The sequence below is a fragment of the Sceloporus undulatus genome, chromosome 4, assembly GCF_019175285.1.
Source record: "Sceloporus undulatus isolate JIND9_A2432 ecotype Alabama chromosome 4, SceUnd_v1.1, whole genome shotgun sequence".
Classification (NCBI taxonomy): domain Eukaryota; kingdom Metazoa; phylum Chordata; class Lepidosauria; order Squamata; family Phrynosomatidae; genus Sceloporus; species Sceloporus undulatus.
Genome location: NC_056525.1, coordinates 248194584 through 248213998, shown reverse-complemented (window position 1 = coordinate 248213998; position 19415 = coordinate 248194584). Strand labels below are relative to the sequence as shown.

The 19415-nt window shown below is 45.1% G+C and overlaps 1 protein-coding gene across 4 annotated transcripts in view; it reads left to right on the top strand.

The window, feature by feature from the left end:
• The window catches only part of LRRC24 (leucine rich repeat containing 24), a 44337-nt gene that overhangs the window by 21507 nt on the left and 3415 nt on the right, over positions 1–19415 (top strand). The window contains exons 1-4 of one of the 4 annotated variants that reach the window (XM_042461534.1): positions 12466–12657; positions 16181–16352; positions 17855–18133; positions 19161–19329. In XM_042461534.1, coding sequence (XP_042317468.1) covers positions 16191–16352; positions 17855–18133; positions 19161–19329 — 610 coding nt within the window. In that variant the 5' untranslated portion in view covers positions 12466–12657; positions 16181–16190. Of the gene's footprint in view, positions 1–12465; positions 12658–16177; positions 16353–17854; positions 18134–19160; positions 19330–19415 lie in introns of those variants that run through there. The other 3 variants (XM_042461535.1, XM_042461533.1, XM_042461532.1) reach the window with 3 other exon arrangements.

The window sequence follows — 19415 nt, the reverse complement described above, 5'->3', positions numbered from 1 at the left end:
AGATAGATAGATAGATAGATAGATAGATAGATAGATAGATAGATAGATAGATAGATAGATAGATAGATAGATAGATAGATAGATAGATCATCTGAAAAAATAATTGAACAGAGTTTAAAGCATTTCACATTCATTACAGGGTCATCCACAGTGTCCATATAAAGCGGCTTCAAACTGACTTGAAGCCTAGCTGTTTAGATGATGCACAAGGCGAAACCAGGTGGAAAGCGAAATGAAGCCAGACATCAGGGCTAAAAAACCAGAGCAAAATAAAAGCTCTAATATTCTCACTTAAATGTGAAAAATGTGCATCATTGAATATAAACAGCCTGGCATCAGTGCAGAAATGCAGGAAAGCAAGGCAGCATGCAGCAGCTGTCTGGAGCATGTGCTCTGAAACCAGCCGCTGGCACCATTGCTCGGCATATGTGGTGTTGGTTTCAGTGACACACACATGGCCAGCTGCACCATCGACCTGTCACACACCCCATGAAGCAACAAGATGACAAATATGGCAGATTCCCAATAATGCAACGGATGTAATTACAACATACCCAAACCAGACAGTCCAAAAGGGAGGTATCTGGTGAAGCAGGGGAAAGGGGGCATGTAATTGGCAGTCATAGGTGATGTGTTCATGCAATGGTGCACATGCATGGTGGGGAGTGGGGGTAAACCCCAGCAATGCAGCTTGATGCTGCATCGTGCAAACTCTGGGTGTTCAGCCCACCTTCGGAGGGAGCCATGTGGATAGAGGGGTTACCACTCACTCTCAGAATCAAGCTGCTTTTTCCTGTCCATCTGCTCCAGCCCTAAAAGACAGGGTAGAAAACCCAACAAAACAGCACCCCATTAAACACCAATCATAGGCCCTGTACAGAACGGCCGGGGGGCAGAGTCGTGGCATTGTGTCTAGATTTCACAAGCCCTGACTCTGCCCCAGAGTGCCATGATGACACATGCCACTCCACATGGCGCGCAGCATCATGGCACTCCTCGAGCACTGCATCCAAACGATGCAGTGCTGAAGGAGCACCATATAGCCATGCCGCTGTGGCTATGGCGCCCTTTCAAGGGCACAAAATGGAGCTGGTTTTTGCAGCTCCTTTTTGCGCCCTCGAAAGGCCAGGTCGGGGCCACGGCATGAGGTTGCCACGGCCCTGATCCAACGTGAAAAGAGGCGGCCTGTTGAGCCCCATAGAGTGCAGCTACATTGTAAAACTAATGCAATTTGGTACCACTTTAAGTGCTGTAGCTCCATCCTATGAAGTCCTGGGGTGTATAGTTTAACAAGGTCTTTAGCTTTCCTCTGCCAGAAAGAGTGCTGGTCCCTTACAAAAGTACAAATCCCAGGATTCTGTAGGATGGTGCTATGGCAGTCAAAGTAGTGTCAAACTACATTATTTCTACAGTGTAGATGCAACCACAGTGAGTTCTTAAAAGTGTGGCAGGATAGAGATGTTTTTTCTCACTGCTGGAAGAGAGGAAAGAGGGAGCCATCCTGGCCTCTCCAGGGAAGGAGTCCAAAGTCTGGGAGCAGCCACCAAGAAGGCCCTCTCCCTTGTTCCCACCCAAAATGCCTTGAAAAGTAGAGCGGGACAGAGAGAAGGGATACTCCTGAAGATCTTAGAGCTCCAAAACTCATATAGCGTTGCAAGGGAACCCAAAAGTCAGATAGTCCAACCTGTGCCATTACAGACACCAATGGCTAACCTTCATCCTGTAACTCCAGACAGACTTCTTGAGGAGCCCAGGTGAACATGTGGAGGCAAGTTCCTTCTCTGTGACTCTTACCCCATGGTATACTGCAACTGAATACAGATGTTCCATTGAAAGATTCTCCTCTCTTTTAGCTCCAGGAATTTATCTTTTGATGTCATTTAAACAATCGGCCATCACAGATTGGAAGAGACACCTTGTGCCCATGTCATTTGAAGGCCCTGAATCATGGCTTGATAAACCAGAATAAAGGCAGTGGGGCTGAGTTTTCAGTCTGTTTGCCCCTGTTTGCCCCCTTCTTTTATAAACTGGGTGAACTAGCCGGGAAAGGTAAAATTCACCTTTACATCTAACCAGTTTATTTTAGCATCAGCTTTCATGGCTTTCATTCAACTTTGCTGTCGTGTTCCTTCAAGTCATCCACTGACTTATGGTGACCCTATTACAGGGTTTTCTCAGAAGAATTTGTTCTTAGAATTTGTCCTTACTTTCCTCTAAAGCTGAGGGAGTATGACTTCCCCAAGGTCGCCAAGCGTGTTTCCATGGCTGAGAAGGGATTCGAACCCTGGTCTCCCAGTGTCCTATACCAATACTCAAACCACAACAATATACTGGTTCCCTTCATCAACCACTGCCTTCAAAAATTGCTAGCCAAGAGAAGAAAAATGTCAGATATTGTCAGAAGCCCCAGATTCTGGCTTGTTGCTACCATACAAACTGGGGTTGTATGTTCTTTAGTTGGTGGTTTGAGATCCAGTCTTGTTGGGGAGCAGCAGACCAGGATTTCAGAGTTTCTATGGCAGAGGAAGCCTGTACTTTCTTGGTTAGTCTGTCTACTTAGAAGAAGAAGGAACAACAGGAGGCTTGTTCCCTCCTGATTTATGGAGCCCAAATTCATGGCTGAAAGAGCTGCATGAATAAAGAAATACTTCATTTTTGTCTGGGTTAGCCCATAATGCTCATCAGATTCATGGGATGAAATCAGATTGCTGTCTTTTGAGTGATGGAAGACAGAGGGGAAAAAACTCCTCTTGCAATCCATTCTCTCTGTCCCATGAGTAATTTTAGAAATCTTTATCACATTCCCCGATTTGTGTGTCTGGATTTTTTACCCTGGGAACTGAAAAACTCCAAACATTTTAACCTTTCCTCATAGGGAAGATCGTGTTCAGGGGTGTAGTGATGGTGGAGGCGAAATGAAGGCATCCCCCCCCCCAATAAGATTTCCCATGCCTTGGCTCCATCAAGAATCAGAGTGGAGACTTCAGCCAAGAAATCGGAAGAAGAGTAGGGCTTGGAAGGGCAGCTAGGAAGAAACTAGACAAGATTCTCAAGGGTCAAGATGATGATGATGATGATGATAATAATAATAATAATAATAATAATAATAATAATAATAATAATAATAATAATAATAGAGTGTATTTATATCTTCCTGCCTCTTCCAATTGGATCGAGGCGGGATCACAACAGAGTTTAAAAACTACAATTAAAACATTACAATATTATTACCACAAGTTAAAACCACAGTTAAAAACATAAAATCAACAATCAGATGATCTCATTCCATACATAACAGTCTGTAATTCATAGAAGGTCAGGTGGGTATACACGTCGAAAAAGCTCTTCTTAACCACCTTCCTGAAAGTTTCCAGGGATGTAGCAAGACGGATCTCCTCTGGGAGTCCATTCCATAGTCTGGGGGCAGCTATACTGAATGCTTTTTGGGAAGAAGAAACATATTTAGATCCTGGTATCTCTAACAATTTCTTCCCATTTGTTCTAGGAGTGCAGGGCAGATTGTATAGGGAGATGCATTCCTGTAAATAACTCGGGCCCAAGCCATGTAGGGCTTTAAAGGTAATAACCAACACCTTGTATTGTGCCTGGAAGCTAATTGGAAGCCAGTGTAGATCTTTCAGAATAGGTGTTATGTGGTCAAATCTCAAGGATCCAGTGACCAACCTGGCTGCCGCATTTTGCACTAATTGGAACTTCCGAACTTGATACAAGGGTAGCCCCATGTAGAGCGCATTGCAGAAATTGAGACAAGAGATTTCCAGAGTGTGTACTACAGCTTCCAGGTCCTTTCAGTTGAGGTAGGGTCACAGTTGGCGTATCAACCGAAATTGGTACCAAGCACTTCTGGCCGTCGCATCCACTTGAGATGACAAACGTAGAGACGGATCCAGAAGTACTCCCAGACTGCAAACTTCCTCCTTCAGGGGAAGTGTGACACCATCAAGGAAAGGTAGACAAATTTCCCTCCCCGGAACTAAGGATCCTATGGCAAGTACCTCCGTTTTCTCTGGATTCAGCTTGAGTTTGTTTTTCCTCATCCAGCCCATTACTGACTCAAGGCAGGGATTCAGAGGGGAGAAGTCATCCTTAGTCACTGTAGAAGTCAGGGACATAGAGAAGCATATTTGGGTGTCATCAGCGTACTGATAACCCCGCGCCCCATGTCTCCGGATGATCTCTCCCAGCACTTTCATGTAAATGTTAAACAGCATGGGGGACAGAATGGTGCCTTGAGGGACGCCAGATGTTAGCTCTTTCCTAGAAGAGCAACTGTCCCCCAGCCTCACCATCTGGAATCTGCCCGAGAGGTAGGATTGGAGCCACTGGAGTGCAGTGCTCCCTATACCCAACTCCCTCAGGCGCTCCAGGAGGATACCATTGTCGATGGTATCAAAAGCCATTGAGATGTCCAAGAGCACTAAGAGGGTCACACTTCCCCTGTCTGTGCCCAGACGGAGGTAATAGATTAAGGCGACCATGGCTGTCTCCACTCCGTATTCCGCCCTAAAGCCGGTTTGAAAGATCATAAGATACCAAACTTAGGATTGTCCATGCTATCGTATTTCCCTTTTTTATGTATGGTTGTGAAAGCTGGACAGTGAAGAAAGTGGATAGGAAGAAAATCAACTCATTTAAGATGTGGTGTTGGGGAATGATTCTATGGATACTCAGTGGCATCACTATGGTTGGCATCACCCATTGTGTAACTCATGGTGTCAGCCCATTATTGGCTTTCTCCCATATCACACCATACAGACTCCTTAGTAATGTGTTAGGGTTTTTTGTACTAATGTTACTCATAAATCATAATTCCCATGTGTCACTGAGTGTAATAGCAATAGTTGTGACATAAACAACTAGCAAAATTAAAATTATGCCTTTAAATTACAATATCATATACACAAATTTACCTGTACAGTGGGCCCTTGGTATCCGCTGGGTTTGGTTCCAGGATCCCCCGTGGATAACAAAATCCATGAATGCTCAGGTCCCATTAAATACAGTAGCATAGCAAAATGGTGTCCCTTATATAAAATAGAGAAATCAAGGTTTGCTATTTGGAATTTATATATTTTAAAAATATGTTCAAGCCATGTTTTAGAAGAGTTTGTTTCTAACATTTCACCAGCATCTGTGGCTGGCATCTTCAAAGAATGCTGGCATGAAAGGGATGTGTGTGTGTGTGTGTGTGTGTGTAGAGAGAGAGAGAGAGAGAGAGAGAGAGAGAGAGAGAGAGACTGTGTTACTCTAGGTTGGGAGAAGTGAGTTCCATGTCAATCTGTGTATTGTTCTGTTGTTAAATGGCAAGGGTGGGGAGGAAATGCAAAGTGGATTTGTGTCCGTTTAATTAGAGATCCATTAGAACATGGCCACAAAGCCCTAAAAACCTGCAAAAAAAACTATGGATGCCGGCCATGAAAGCCTTTGACTTCACAACCTTTTCGTCAGCTGCCCCTAGACTGTGGAATGAACTTCCGGGAGAGATTTGACAGCTAAACATGCTGTCTGGATTTTAAAAAGTATTAAAGAATGATCTCTTCAGGCATGCCTACTTCCTACCTACTTCCCAGTCAGTTTTAAATATTTTTTAAAATTAATTTTAAAAACAATTCTGGAAAAACCTCACATCGTACCCAATTCAGAGAAAGATGCCAGCCACAGAATAAACTCTTCTAGAACATGGCCACAAAGCTCGAAAAACCCACACAAAAAAAACCTATGAATGTTGGCCATGAATGCTGGCTTTCAGGCAAAGCAGAACCTCTTCTGCAAGCCTTTAATTTGTGAAGACAATGGAGTTTATCGCATCGCGTTCCGAGAACATTTTTGGAACCCAATTGGAATGGAACATTTTCAACTTTACCGCACGTTTCTGTCCCCATCGGGTTCCCATCGCGTTCTACATACCCCTCAAAGCGTTCCATATGTGTTCCTCGGAGGGAACAGATGAGAAAGTGATCCAAGCTTGTGGAAACGTTTTTAAAACGGTCCAAGAAATGTCATAGCGGTAATGTAATCCGTTCTTACTTCTGTTCCCATGTTCTGCCTTGTTGTGATTGGCTGAAAGGACTTCCCTCCCTGCATTCTGTTTCCCAAGCCCTAGCCTGGCCCTGGATGGGGCTCCGTGATCGCAGAGTCCTCCAAAGCCTGGCTGGGGCTTGAGAGAGGCTGTCTTCCAGGCCCCAGCGAGGCCTTGGACAAGGTTTAAAAATGTAGGACCTTTTTTTAAAATTTCCTGGCCAGGAAATTTTTTTAAAGTCCTACATTTTAAAACCTTGTCCTACATTTTTCCCGTTTTGGAGGTCCCTAGGGATGGCAACCCTATGTTTATGTATATGTATAACATTTATATATATGTGTGTGTGTGTGTGTGTGTGTGTGTGTGTGTAAAAGTATACATACAATATATATACAATATACATATTTTAAATATGTAATATATACAAAATATATTTTATATATAATATAAATATATTACACACAATATATACATATAATATATATGCATATTATATATATATACACACACACACACACACACACATCAATTTTTGTATATATAGATTGCTGACTATATGTGTGTGTGTGTGTGTGTCTATATGTATCTTGTATATAAAAAGATTAGGTTGTGTTTGCACAAATATCTCCCTGTAAAAGCCTTTTGTTCTGTGTATGTGGTACTCATGAACAAGAATACACTGTTACAAATACGCATGCGCAAATATTGAAACGTTCTTATACTTATCACGCTTCCTATAAGGACAAATGCGGTAAATTGTATTCCTGTAACGTTCTCGGAACGTTTTACATTTTGGAATGCGATAATATCTGTTCCCATAACGTTACCTCTTGAAACGTTTTGGGAACAGAATAGAAACGTTTCAGGCACTGATGCGATAAACTTCAATGACAGCTACACCTGTTATTGTTACAATATGGATGTGGTGTGGACTTTTGGTGGCACCCAGAGAATAGTTGTCTTCGTATTTACCTTCTATCCTTTTCAAGGCCTTTTGAACTTTAATAACGAACCCATTTACCAAACGACCTCTCTGGCTTGCCAAATGACAGTTTGACCCTCTGGCTCAATCATTAGCTCAAGCTCCAAAGCCAAATCCTAATTGCCAACCCAGACATCCAGTAGCCTGATTTGCAAAAAGGGCTCTCATCAGAGCATCCCTGCCTTTTCCCTGGCACTGCCTGGCTTCCTAATGAAGGTTTCTCACAGGGCAGTGTCTGATTAATATGGCATGAAATGAGAGGAGCGCCACGCTCGGCTAATTTGCCCGTGCGGGCAATGCCTGGCCTCCTTGAGCGAGCAGATGGAAAGCAGCTCCCTCCCCTTTCGCCTCCATCTCCTGCGGCTGCTTTGGGCTCCTGATGAAAGTTTAATAAGGCCTCGCTTGCTCGTTATTTATTATGCATTAAAGAGACTGGGAGGCAATTAAATGAGCAAGACGCCAAACGCCGGAACGCCACAGAAGCAACCCTTTGGGTCTGCAGCAGAGTCATCATGGCCTCCAATGGCCAAGGCCTGGGCAGTGAAGCAGACTCAGTGGCTACTAGTCCCAAAGCCTGTGGGTTTGCTCCAGCATCAGAGACAACATGATGCTCAATGCCAGTCTCTCAGGGACAAAAGCAGGAGAAAGTCGTTGCCTCCCAGTCCTGCTGATGGGGTCCCTGGAGGTATTTGTCATGGCCATGGCTGGGAGACAAGAGGCTGGATTATATAACAGACCCAGTTAGGGTCGCTGGACTGAAAACTGGAGAGGGCCTTTGTACCTTTAATGTTTGTGCGCAAAGCGAATTTAGAAATGGTAAAAGGTCTGGAAACCACCAAGTCCTATGAGGAGTGACTTAGGGAGCAGTGTATATTTAGCCTGGAGAACAGAAGGTTACAAAGTGATATGACAGGCCTTTTAAATATTTGAAGGGGTGTTATATTGAAGATGGAGCAAGCTTGTTTTCTGCTGCTCCAGAGAATAAGACCCAGAGCAATGGATTCAAACTACAGTAAAAGAGTTTCCACCTCAACATAATCCAAGCATTCCTGGCAGATGACTATCCAGCCTCTGCTTAAAAAGAGACTCCACATACTACAAGGGAGCATATTCCACTGTCCAACAGCTCTTACCATCAGGAAGTTCTTCCTAATATTTAGGTGGAATTTCTTTCCCTGTAACAGGGCAGTCATGTCATCTCTTAACTGTCTCTTCTCCAGGCTATACATCCCCAGCTCCCTAAGTCGCTCCTCATAGGGCATGGTTTCCAGACCCTTCACCATTTTGGTTGCTTTCCTCTGGACACGCTCCAACTTGTCAACATCCTTTTTGAATTGGACACTGAACACAGTATTCCAGGTGAGGCCTGACCAAAGGAGAATAGAGCGGCACTACTACTTCCCTTGATCTAGACTTCTATTGATGTAGCTTAAAATTACATTGGCTTTTTTGCTGCTGCATCACACTGTAGGCTCTCGTTTAACCTGTGGTCTACTAGGTCTCTTAGTCCTGTTGTCAAGCCAGGTGCCTCCCATCTTATATCTATGTGCTACATTTTTTCTGCCTAAGTGCAGAAAGTCCATTTCTCCTTGTTGAATTTCATTTTGTTAGCTTTGCCCCAACTTTCTAATCTATTAAGGTTGTTTTGAATTTTGATCCTCTCCTCTGGGGAATTAGCTTTTCCTCCTAATTTGGTGTCATCTGCAGATTTGATAAGCATGCCCTCTATTCCTTCATTCAGATAGCAAACACCAAATCTAGCAAATGGGAATATACTTCTCCAGTTAGAAATAACTTTTTCCAAGCTCTGGAACTGTAGAATGTGAATGGTGATACTTCCATAAAGAGCAGAGTGTAAGAAAGGACTTGGTCAAGAGGAGAATCAGAGAGCTGAAAGGGACCACGTGGGCCATCTAATCCAACCTCCTGCCATGCAGGGATACAAAACTAAGGCACCCCTGAAAAATGCACGTCCAACCTCTTCCAAAGAAGGAGAGTCCACCACCCTCCGAGGCAATCTGTTCCACTGTCGAACTGCTCTGACAATGAAAAGATTCTTCCTAACATTTAGGTGTAATTGCTTTTCCTCTAGTTTGAATTCATTGGTTCATGTTCTAGTCTGGTTCTAGTTCTAAAGAGGAAAAGATATTTCCAGGAATAATAAGTGTGGTGATGGGGGAGAATACTCAGAGGTGGTTTTGCCAATTAGGGGCTATACAGATTGCCCCTAAGAGCATGCAGCCGCCCCTTTTCTGGCCGGATCAGGGCCATGGCAACCTCATGCCGCACCCCAACCCAGCCTCTGGAGAGCGCAAAAAGGAGACGCAAAAAGCAGTTCCTTTTTGTGCTCTCCAAAGGGCACCATAGCCATGCCATTGCAATTCTATGGCACCCCTTTGGAGCTGCATCATTTGAACGAAGCGCCAGAGGTATGTCATGATGGTGTGTGGCGTCTGGACTGGCACATGCCAAAATGGCACCATGGGAGCACAGTTAGGGCAAGTGTCGTCAGGACTCCGCCCACCAGCCAGCACTTTCTGCCAGTCTGTATAGGGCCTTACTTCCTCTGAAATAGAGCCTATAGCACCAGGGATTCATGGGAGTTTATCCCAGGGAAAAAGCCCAACTCCTTGCCCTGGGTTTAAAATGTCATACTTCATGCTAGAAATTCATGAGAAATAGACCAGGACAGGTGGTCCATCATTTGAGAAAATCCCAAAATATAGAGTTACAATTCTCACTAGTCTGTAGACTTTTGGCCAGTCCAAAAGAGCCCTTGGTTCTTCCAACTGCTGCTGAAGTTCTCGTGAAATTATAGAAATGGAAGGGCCCTGAAAACAGACTATCAGCATGATGCTACAGCCCTATTTCAATACACTCCAAGGATTTCAAATCAGTCCCATAGGCTCCTGTTCATTGTTCATCTCCTGGAAAAGTGCCATAAATAAGCCATTGCAAAAAATAGCTTTATATATACATGTCTGCTCATGGCAGAATGTCTGTGTTAACCTTTGCATCAAAAAGGCACTGAGAAGCTTGTGGAAACTTGGAGACAGTCTGTTTCTATTTTGGTCAGCTCTGTGGCACCTAAATAAAAGTCAACTCCATGAAATGGATTGTGAAAGCCACAGGTACAGAGGATGAATTGAGCCGGGGGCGGGGGGGGGGGGGGAGGTCAGCAAAACGGGACTGAAAGATAAAAGGGATGTAGAGAATGGATGCCGACAGAACACTGCAGTGTGGAACATTAATGCAAAAATGCACCATCAAAACATAATGTGTGTTTTCTGGAGCATCTGTGCATGAATACTAAACAACTCCTGTGACTTCAAAACAGGGATAATGGCTTGTGTAGCAGGAGATTGCATGAGCGCAAAGCTTTGGCCAGTAGTTGGAAGTGAGGAGGCAAATTTCTGAAACAACCCCAGTTTGCAACATGCAGAATGGAATCTATTCCAACAATATTGACAAGCTGGAGTATGCCCAGAGGAGGGCAACCAAAATGGTGATAGGTCTGGAAACCATACCCCTATCAGGAGTGGCTTAGGGAGCTAGGTATGTTTAGCCTGGAGAAGAGAAGGTTGAGGGGTAAGATGATAGTCATGTTTAAATATTTGAAGGGATTGAGGATGGAGCAAGCTTGGTTTCTTCTGCTACAAAGACTAGAAAGAGCATTGGATTCAAACTATAGGAAAAGAGAATCCATGTAAACATTAGGAAGAACTTTCTGACAGTAAGAACTGTTCAACAGTGGAATATGCTGCTTTCTTGAAGAGTTGTATAACCTCCTTCTTGGGAGATTTTTAAACCGAGGCTGAATGGCCATCTGTCAGGAGTGCTTTGATGGTGACCTCCTGCAAGGCAGAAGGGGGTTAGACTGGATTGCCCTTGGGGTCTCTTCCAACTGCAGCTTTCTATGAACTTTAGCAAACTTTATGCCTCCTGGTGTTGAGTATGTTAAGTCTGTTGAGTTGGAGGTTCAGCCAACTGGAGCACTAAAATATTATTACAGGTGATCCCTGGAATTGGCAGAGAGGAGGGGACAGAGTTAGAGACTTTGGTCCAATACGGACTGGCACTTTATGCTGACCTATCTGCAGAGCCACAGTGCTGTGTCCACAATGTTGGACACCGTGACTCTGCCCCATCACTCCATGATGCCACATATCCTTCTAGATGGCGTGCGGCATCATAGCATGACTCCAGTGCAGCACAGAAGGGGCGCAGCGCAGAAGGGGCACCATCATGCCGCCTCATTGCGGCTACGTCACCCTTCCAGGGAGCTAAAAAGAAGCCCCCTTTTGTGGCTTCTTTTTGCTCCCTGCGGAGACCACAGTGTGTGGTTGCTGTGGCCCCAATCCATGACGAAAAGGGACAGTGTCCCGACACCCTTCTGTACAGCCCTGATGTCTAGAATCCTTTTGGCTTAACCACTCTTCCCAGTGCTGCACAGGGCGATATCCAGTATCTTCCTTGTGGAGCAGGGTTTTTTTCCCATTTTGTACAGGCTGGACAATGCCCACACATAGCTCTGCCCCCACGACGCAGGCAGCCACTGTGGTCATGGAGGGCACCAGGAAATCTCCCACCATGGGCCTTATCACACGACCCACATTCACACTGCAATTGTATTAATGAAAGAAAATATATACATACCTTTTGGGGAGCACTCCCTATCACACATCTCTTCAACAGCATGACCAGGCTGTTGCTGGTTCCATGCTCTCGCTTCCACCCTCATGCTATGCCCTACTCAGTGTGCCTTTCATTTGTGTGTGTGTATGTGTGTGTTGATGCAATTCCAGAATTGTGCTAATGCAATTTAACAAAAATGTTCTGGAATAGTGAGGGAGGGGAAAGGAAGAGATACTGACACCACATGACTATGCAATCCAGGAATTGCCACAGGAATAATTTACTATACCTGAGGACTAATGTTATACCCATGCAATTGAAAACTTATTGACAGGTTTTCTCCATCAGTGACAAGGCATGCTCTAACCATGCTTTGAAGATAAGGCAGCAATGAGACAAAGATAGCATCGTGCGATAGGTATCACCAAAGGCACTATTTTCCTACTTTTACAATGGTGGTAAAATTCCATGTCAGTGTCTGGCTGGCAGCCATCAGCTCCCTTACCTCTACAGTACATAAATACGTCAAGTCAAATAGGATCTTAGCCACTCTTTAAACCGCTGGCTAGTGAAGCCTCCAGTTCAAATAAGCTACTAAATTTAATGGGGGAGATCTTCCCCAGTTATGCAAAAAAACCCATAGGGAAACCAATTGAAAATCTTTGCTTCCCAAAATGATGTATTCTTTCAGCATTGATAACTTTCGTCCAAACTCATCCTACTCATGTTTCCAACCCACTGGCTTTCTTTCTCTGTCTCTGAGTGGGAGTGACTTCTAGAGAGAGCATCCCAATCCACCCAGGGGTAGACTGCTTCCCTGCTCTAATCACCCATCGGGATGCCTCTAGCATTATGGGGCTTTGCCCTGATTGTTCCCGACAATGGACAAAGCCTCTAATAGGTTTAGGAGCTACTGAACTGTCCATCCCCTCTTCGGGGGGCAGTAGGGAAGCCGTGCCAGTTGCATAACCGCCCAGATCTCCGATGCCAGGGAAGCAAGGTGAGTGCATTGTATTTTGGCAACCCCTTCTCTGGTTTCCTTCTGAATCCTGCTCTGCTGGAGGCTTCCCCAGGAGGTGAAGATCCAGCAGCACCCATGGGTATCTATATTTTTAGATGCTGGTTGCTATGGGCCCAGTACCGTGGTAACAGCCAATGGTTGAATCCAGTGGCTCTCATGGCTGTTATTCCAGAGGGGAAATGACAGCATCTAAGGGATCCAGCAGCCTGGAGTGAAGAAAAACTGTGAGGAGGAAGAGGGCCATAGTGCAGTGGCCTCGACGGAAGGAAGACATTGGAGAAATAGGCTGCTCAGAGCTGGCAGATATTGGCCAATGTGACTTATTCAAATTTATGTCCATTGTATGATTTCATATGCCTTTCATCCCCATAAAATCTTAGAGAGGAAAGGGGCTGCAACAGCCATATAGTCAAAGCCCTGCCATGCAGGAATACACAACAAATGCATTCCTGAAGTGGCCATCCACTTTTTTGTTGTTGTTGTTATTAACTGCCCTTAGATAGACCTCAACTCATGCTGACCCCATGGGTGAGATGTCTCCAAGATTCCCAGCCCTCAACATGAGCTCAGGCTCATAGCCTCCCAGATCAGGTCTAACCATCTGGTGTGTCGTCCTCCTCTTTTTGTGCTGCCCTCCTCTTTTCTCAGCATCATTGTCTTCTCTAATGATTCATGCTTCCTCATGTTACGGCCAAAGTACGTCCTCAGTTTCATCATCCAGGCTTCTAGGGAGAGTTCAGGTTTGATCTGTTCAAGGACCCATTTGTTTGTCTTTTTGGCCATCCACAGTATCCTCAGCACTCTTCTCCAGCACCACATCTCAAATGAGTTGATTCTCTTTCTGGTCCCACTGTAGTTTTTTCAGCCCATCTGTTTCAGGCCCTAGTCAACTTTCCAGCTCTCTCATCCATACACAATGATGGGAAATACGATGGTCTGGACAATCCTTACCTTAGCATTCAGCATTATATCTTTGATTTGTCTAGTTCTTTCTAGAGCAGCATGTGGCGTCAGGGTGCCCTAGGAGAGTGGAGTCGGGCGTGTATTGTGAGGACGCTACGCCCCGACTTTGCTCCCATGCCAGCCTTTCAGGCTGGTATGTAAAGGCTCTTAGGGAACTGGGTATGTTTAGCCTGGAAAAAAGATGACATGATAGCCCTGTTTAAATATTTGAAGGAATGTCATATTGAGGATGGAGTAAGCTTGTTTTCTGCTGCTCCAGAGAATAGGACCCAGAACAATGAACACAGAACTATGGGAAAATAAATTGTACCTAAACATTCAGAGGAACTTCCTGACAGTAAGAGCTGTTTGACAGTGGAACACACTCCCTTGGGGAGTGGTAGAGTCCCTTTCTTTGGAGGTCTTTAAACAGAGGCTGGATGGTCATCTGTTGGGGATGCTTTGATTGTGAGTTCCTGCATGGAGAGGATTGGACCAGACAGCCCTTGGGGTCTCTTCCAACTCTATGATTCTCTAATTTTATCTGCTGAGACCATAAATGCTATTCTTGTGCCATAACCAGACACATTTTCACTTCCTTCCCACCTCTGCTATCCATGTGTGTGAGTGCTTTCAAATCTCCTGTCAAGTTATGTCAACCCCATGAATTGCATAAAGCTCTTACGCAAGGAATCTTGAGAGGTGCTTTTGCCAATTCCTTCCTCTGAAAGGTAGCCTGCAACACCTGAGAGTCATCAGCAGTCTTCTATCCAAGTCCTAACCAGGGCTTACCCTGCTTAACCTCAAAGATCCGATGGGATCTGGTGCCTTGATGGCATTTAGGCCATCATTCAGGGATGCTATTGCAGTAAAATCATGAGTCCTGGAAGTGGGCAAGTGGGGCAATGTAATGGTTCCACCTACAAAATTTTTACACTACCCTGGCAATGTAGGATCTCAGTGAGCTGTCATCTTCCTTCCCTCCATATCACTGCTGAGTGACCCTGGCAAATGTATAGAGCGCCAACAGGATCCCAGCTTTTGTGTCCCTGCAGGCACACTCATCCCTGCTTCTCTCCCTTCAGGTCATCCACCCCCACCACCCCGGCTTTCAGGCTCTATTTCCCTCAGCCTGTGAGGGGTGAAAAATGATTCTCGGTGCTGCATGGAAGCTGTCTGCTTGTTTTATAATGGGTTTTGAAAGAACTATGAGTTGGTTTTAAGAAGGAGTTTAGTCCAGTACTTCAGTTGCAGTGGCTACGTATAAATGACGGTCCTGTGGATTTGCAAAGTGGGCGTGAAAAACATCAGCTAAGAGTTTGGTATATAAACCTGTTGTTGATCTGCATCCTGTGGAATCCTGAGATTTGTAGTTTAGAGAGGAACTACATGGCCTGGGTCCAGTCTACTTGAAGGAACGCCTCCTCCCATACAATCCTCTCATACGCTCCAATCCTCCGGGAAAAACCTCTTACAATCCAGAAAGACCAGACTGGTGGTGAAATTCCCAGAGGTCCTTCTCTGTCACCGCTCCAAAAACTTGGAATGACCTCCAGAAGAGATTCACCAATTATCCTCACTCGAGGTTTTTAAAAAGGCGACAAAAACCTTTCTCTTCCGGCATGCCTTCCCCGATTGATAATGTCCAGAACCAGTTGAATCCCCCTTTTATTATTTGTCTTATTTGTGATTTGTTTTTAACTTTGATGTGTCGTTATATACTTTTTAAACTTTTGTTACTGTTTAATTTTATAGTTGGGAGGGAGGGTTGGGTCAGGGTTCTGTGGGGCTTGTTGTTTTTATTGTTGTATATTGTATTTACTTTGCTGTTACCTGCCTCGATCCTAAATCGGAAGAGGCGGGATATAAATACATATTTATTATTATTATTATTATTATTATTATTATTATTATTATTATTATAAATTGGCATGGCTGCCCTGAGCTTGCAAGGCCTTAGCAGTATGGCTGATGATAGGGTGACTTAGGGTTCTCTCATTCTTGAGGGTCACCATACATTTGAAGTTGATGGGATGGATAACAACAACAACATAAATTAAATTAATCAAATAAAGAGACTGGATGTAAATTAAATATGAGACTCAGCATGGTGTAGTGGATCCCAGCTTGCCCATGATTCCCACCAGGTGCACCTTGGACAAGTCACATACTCTCAGCCTCAGGGAAGACAATGGCAAACCTCTTCTGAACAAATCTTGCCAAGTAAACCCCATGACAGGTTCTCCGTAAGGTTGCTATAAATCGGAAACAACTTGAAAATACACAACAGAGAGAGAGAGAGAGAGAGAGAGTAGAATATTTTGGAGACCAGAGTTCAGTTCCCAGCTTGGCCTTGAAACCCATTGGGTGACCTTGGGCAAGTCACATTCTCTCAACCTCAGAGGATGGTAATGGCAAACCCCCTCTGAACAAGTCTTGCCAAGAAAACCCTATAATAGGATCACCAGAAGTTGGAAATGACTTGGAAGCACACAACAACATATAAATGATATAAAATTTGTGTTAACTGAATTTTGCTTCTCCTCTCTCTCACCAGCAGCAGGTCTAGGATGGCCCCGGTGGAGGCCTCTCTTGTCTCCCTCTTCCTTCTGGGGCTCATGGCAGTCCAGGCTCAGATCTGTCCTTCCACCTGCCGCTGCTACAGCATGACTGTGGAGTGTGGCTCTTTGGGCCTCAAGGAGATCCCTGGCAGCATCCATCCTTCCACCCAGGTATGTGTCAGACAGAAAGATCAGGTAGCTCATACCCTCTAACATTTCCTGGCTGCAAATTAGGGCATGTGTGGCCAAGCAACCTCAGAGTGTGCTTAGGATAGCACAAGTTATTAATGAGGAAGGGCAGATAACCTAGGAGAGGCTGCAGCAGTTTACTTCTGCCTGAGCCAACTGGGAAGAGCTAGATTCCACCTCCTCTCCCTCCAATGAGTACTCCTTTTGCACATTGAACCCAGTTTGCAGCAACTGAAGCAGGTTGAGGCCGAAGGGAGAAAGTGGGAGAAGGAGAGATAACCTGGGGCATTCTAAAAGCAGCTAAAAAGTGGGAGGACAGAAGATTAATTGGGAGCATCCCTATCAAACTGAAACAAATCAAGGGTATGTTAGCTCCCAATTCCAGGCAACTCTTTGTTGGAGTAATTATGCTTGAAACAAAAGAAGAAATCATTTGATTGATAAGTGACATGTAATCTGTGTGACAATCACAGACAGCCATGAGTCATATGGGCACATGGCATGAGGCAAAGTTGCATCAAGCTTGCACCATACTGTGTGGCACAGAGTGATGACTCAGAACCACCCTCCTATATAAGTGGACCAGGAGAATGGTCAGTGTGGGTTAGTCTGGAGTAGTTGGAGAGTTGGTTGGAGCAGACGGAAGCTGATCAAGAGAAGTCAGAGTGTGTATATATTGTATGATATTCTACACAGCATACCATCCAAAACCTCCAGAACTCTGGATGAACAACTACATCTGTGAGTTTTCTTTTGAGTATGAAAAGTGGGTCAGTCTGTTGCCAATACCAATAGCTGGGTGTTCTTTGGTTTTTGCGCTCTGCTAATCTGATGCAATATTGTTTGGCTGCATTTGGGTTGGTTTGTCCCCAGACTGCACTGTTAGTTGGCATCCCCCTCGCCAACAACCTTACTGATCTGAATGCTTGGAAGTAGAAATCTCTTTTCTCAAGTTCCCTTTCAGTGTCCCATGCTGGAATGATCTGGAAAGCCCAATCCAGTTACGCTCAGTTTAGGTTCAGGGATACAGTGAAGTAATACTAAGTCAATGAAAGTGCAAATCATAGCTAAATTATTGGTGGAGTGGGGGAATAAAAGTAAAGATGGGTTTATTTGTTGCTGTGTGCCTCCAAGTTGGATAGCAATGGCAAAGCCCTTATTAAAAAAAACATGCCAAGAAAGCCCCGTAATATGTTTGCTTTAGGATCTCTCCATAAGTCAGAAGGAATTTGAAGGCACACAACACAAATGGATGGAGGATTACTATTACTAAAATCTCCTCGCCGGTCTTCTGCAAATGCAACCCATGAAACCAGCATTCATAAGGCAGGCTAGGGCTGATCAAGAGTGTGTCTCCACTACACCATTATATCAGTGCAATGCCACTTAGACATGACCATCCAGATGTTGCATTCCTGGCTCTGGATTCCTCTGACTGATCATGTTTGTCTCTTTTACATATCTCTCTCTCCCTGGTCCTGCAGACAGTTTTCCTCCAAGACAACAGCATCACACAAATCCACCAGCAAGACCTGGCCTCACTTTCTGGCCTGCAATACCTCTACATGCAGAACAACACGATCTCAGCACTGGAGCCCGGCGCCTTCCGCAACCAGAACCGGCTGCTGGAACTGGCACTGAATGGCAACCGGATCCACCTCATCAACAGCAGCATCTTCAAGGGCTTGGAGCATCTGCGCGTTCTCTACCTGGCTGGCAACCAGATCACCCGGCTGCCTGACTTCACCTTCTGTGATCTGGAGGTGGGACCCGCAGGGGACAAGGTTGAGGGCTGGGGGACATTGTTACCGCCATTGCATTAGTCATGTTGTTGTCATTGTTGTGTGCCTTCAAGTCATTTCTGACCAATGGTGATGGTGACCCTAAGGGGTTTTCATGGATTTGTCTTGGCAAGTTTCTTCAGAAGTGGTTTGCCATTGCCATTCTCTGAAGATGATAGAATGTGACTTGCCCAAGGTCACCCAGTGAGTTTCCATGGTCAAGTCGGGATTCGAACCCTGGTCTCCCCGTACCCTAGTCTATTGCTCAAACCACTACATCATGCTAGCCCTCATAGCAATCATGGCAAACCATAATATTAAAACTTCTTAAAACTATGGCAACCCTAAGGTTAACCTGTCTTGGTAAGATTTATTCAGAGGTTTGCCATTGCCTTCCCATGAAACTGAGAGCAAGTGACTTGTCAAAGGTCACACAGTGAGTTTCATGGCTGAGCCGGAAATCAAATCTTGGTCTCCAGAGTCGTAGCCCAACACTGAAACCACTACTTCATGCTGGCTCTCCAAAAAAGGGAGGAGCAACATGCCAAGAAGAATTCCCCCTTTATTTCCAGGGGAGGGACCTTGGGACATTTTGCCGCTGTCCAGTGTCACCCCTTCTGATGGTATCACCTGATGCTGTTTGTGTCCTCCGCACCCTCCTAATGACACCACTGCATAACAACTTAAAGCAGCAGTTCTCAACCTGTGGGTAGCGACCCCTTTCACAGGGGTTGCTTAAGAGCATTGGAAAACACATATTTCCAATGGTCTTAGGAACCGAGACACCACAATTTCATGATTGGGGGTCACCACATCATGAAGAACTGTATTAAAGGGTTGCGGCATTAGGAAAGTTGAGAACCACTGGCTTAAAGCAATATTGGATCAGGCAAAAGAATCCGGTGGAGAGACGAAGCAGCAGTAGTAAAAATAAAGAATAAGACATTGAAACGCCCCCAGTGCTGTTAACAAGAGTAAGTAACCTTGTGGCCCGGTTCTCCTTTTGCAGAGGCTGCAAGAACTCCACTTGCAAGAGAACAGCATAGAGACTCTGGAAGACCAGGCCCTGGCTGGGCTGACTTCGCTGGCGCTGCTAGACCTGAGCAAGAACAACCTCCGCACCATCAGCCGCATGGCTCTGCAGCCCCTCATCAGCCTCCAGGTGCTGCGCCTGACAGGTGAGGGAGGCCAGCACCACAGACAGCCCCTTAGCACCACCTGCTGGCCAGGAGCGCACCTCCTGACTCAGTCCAAACCCTCTCAG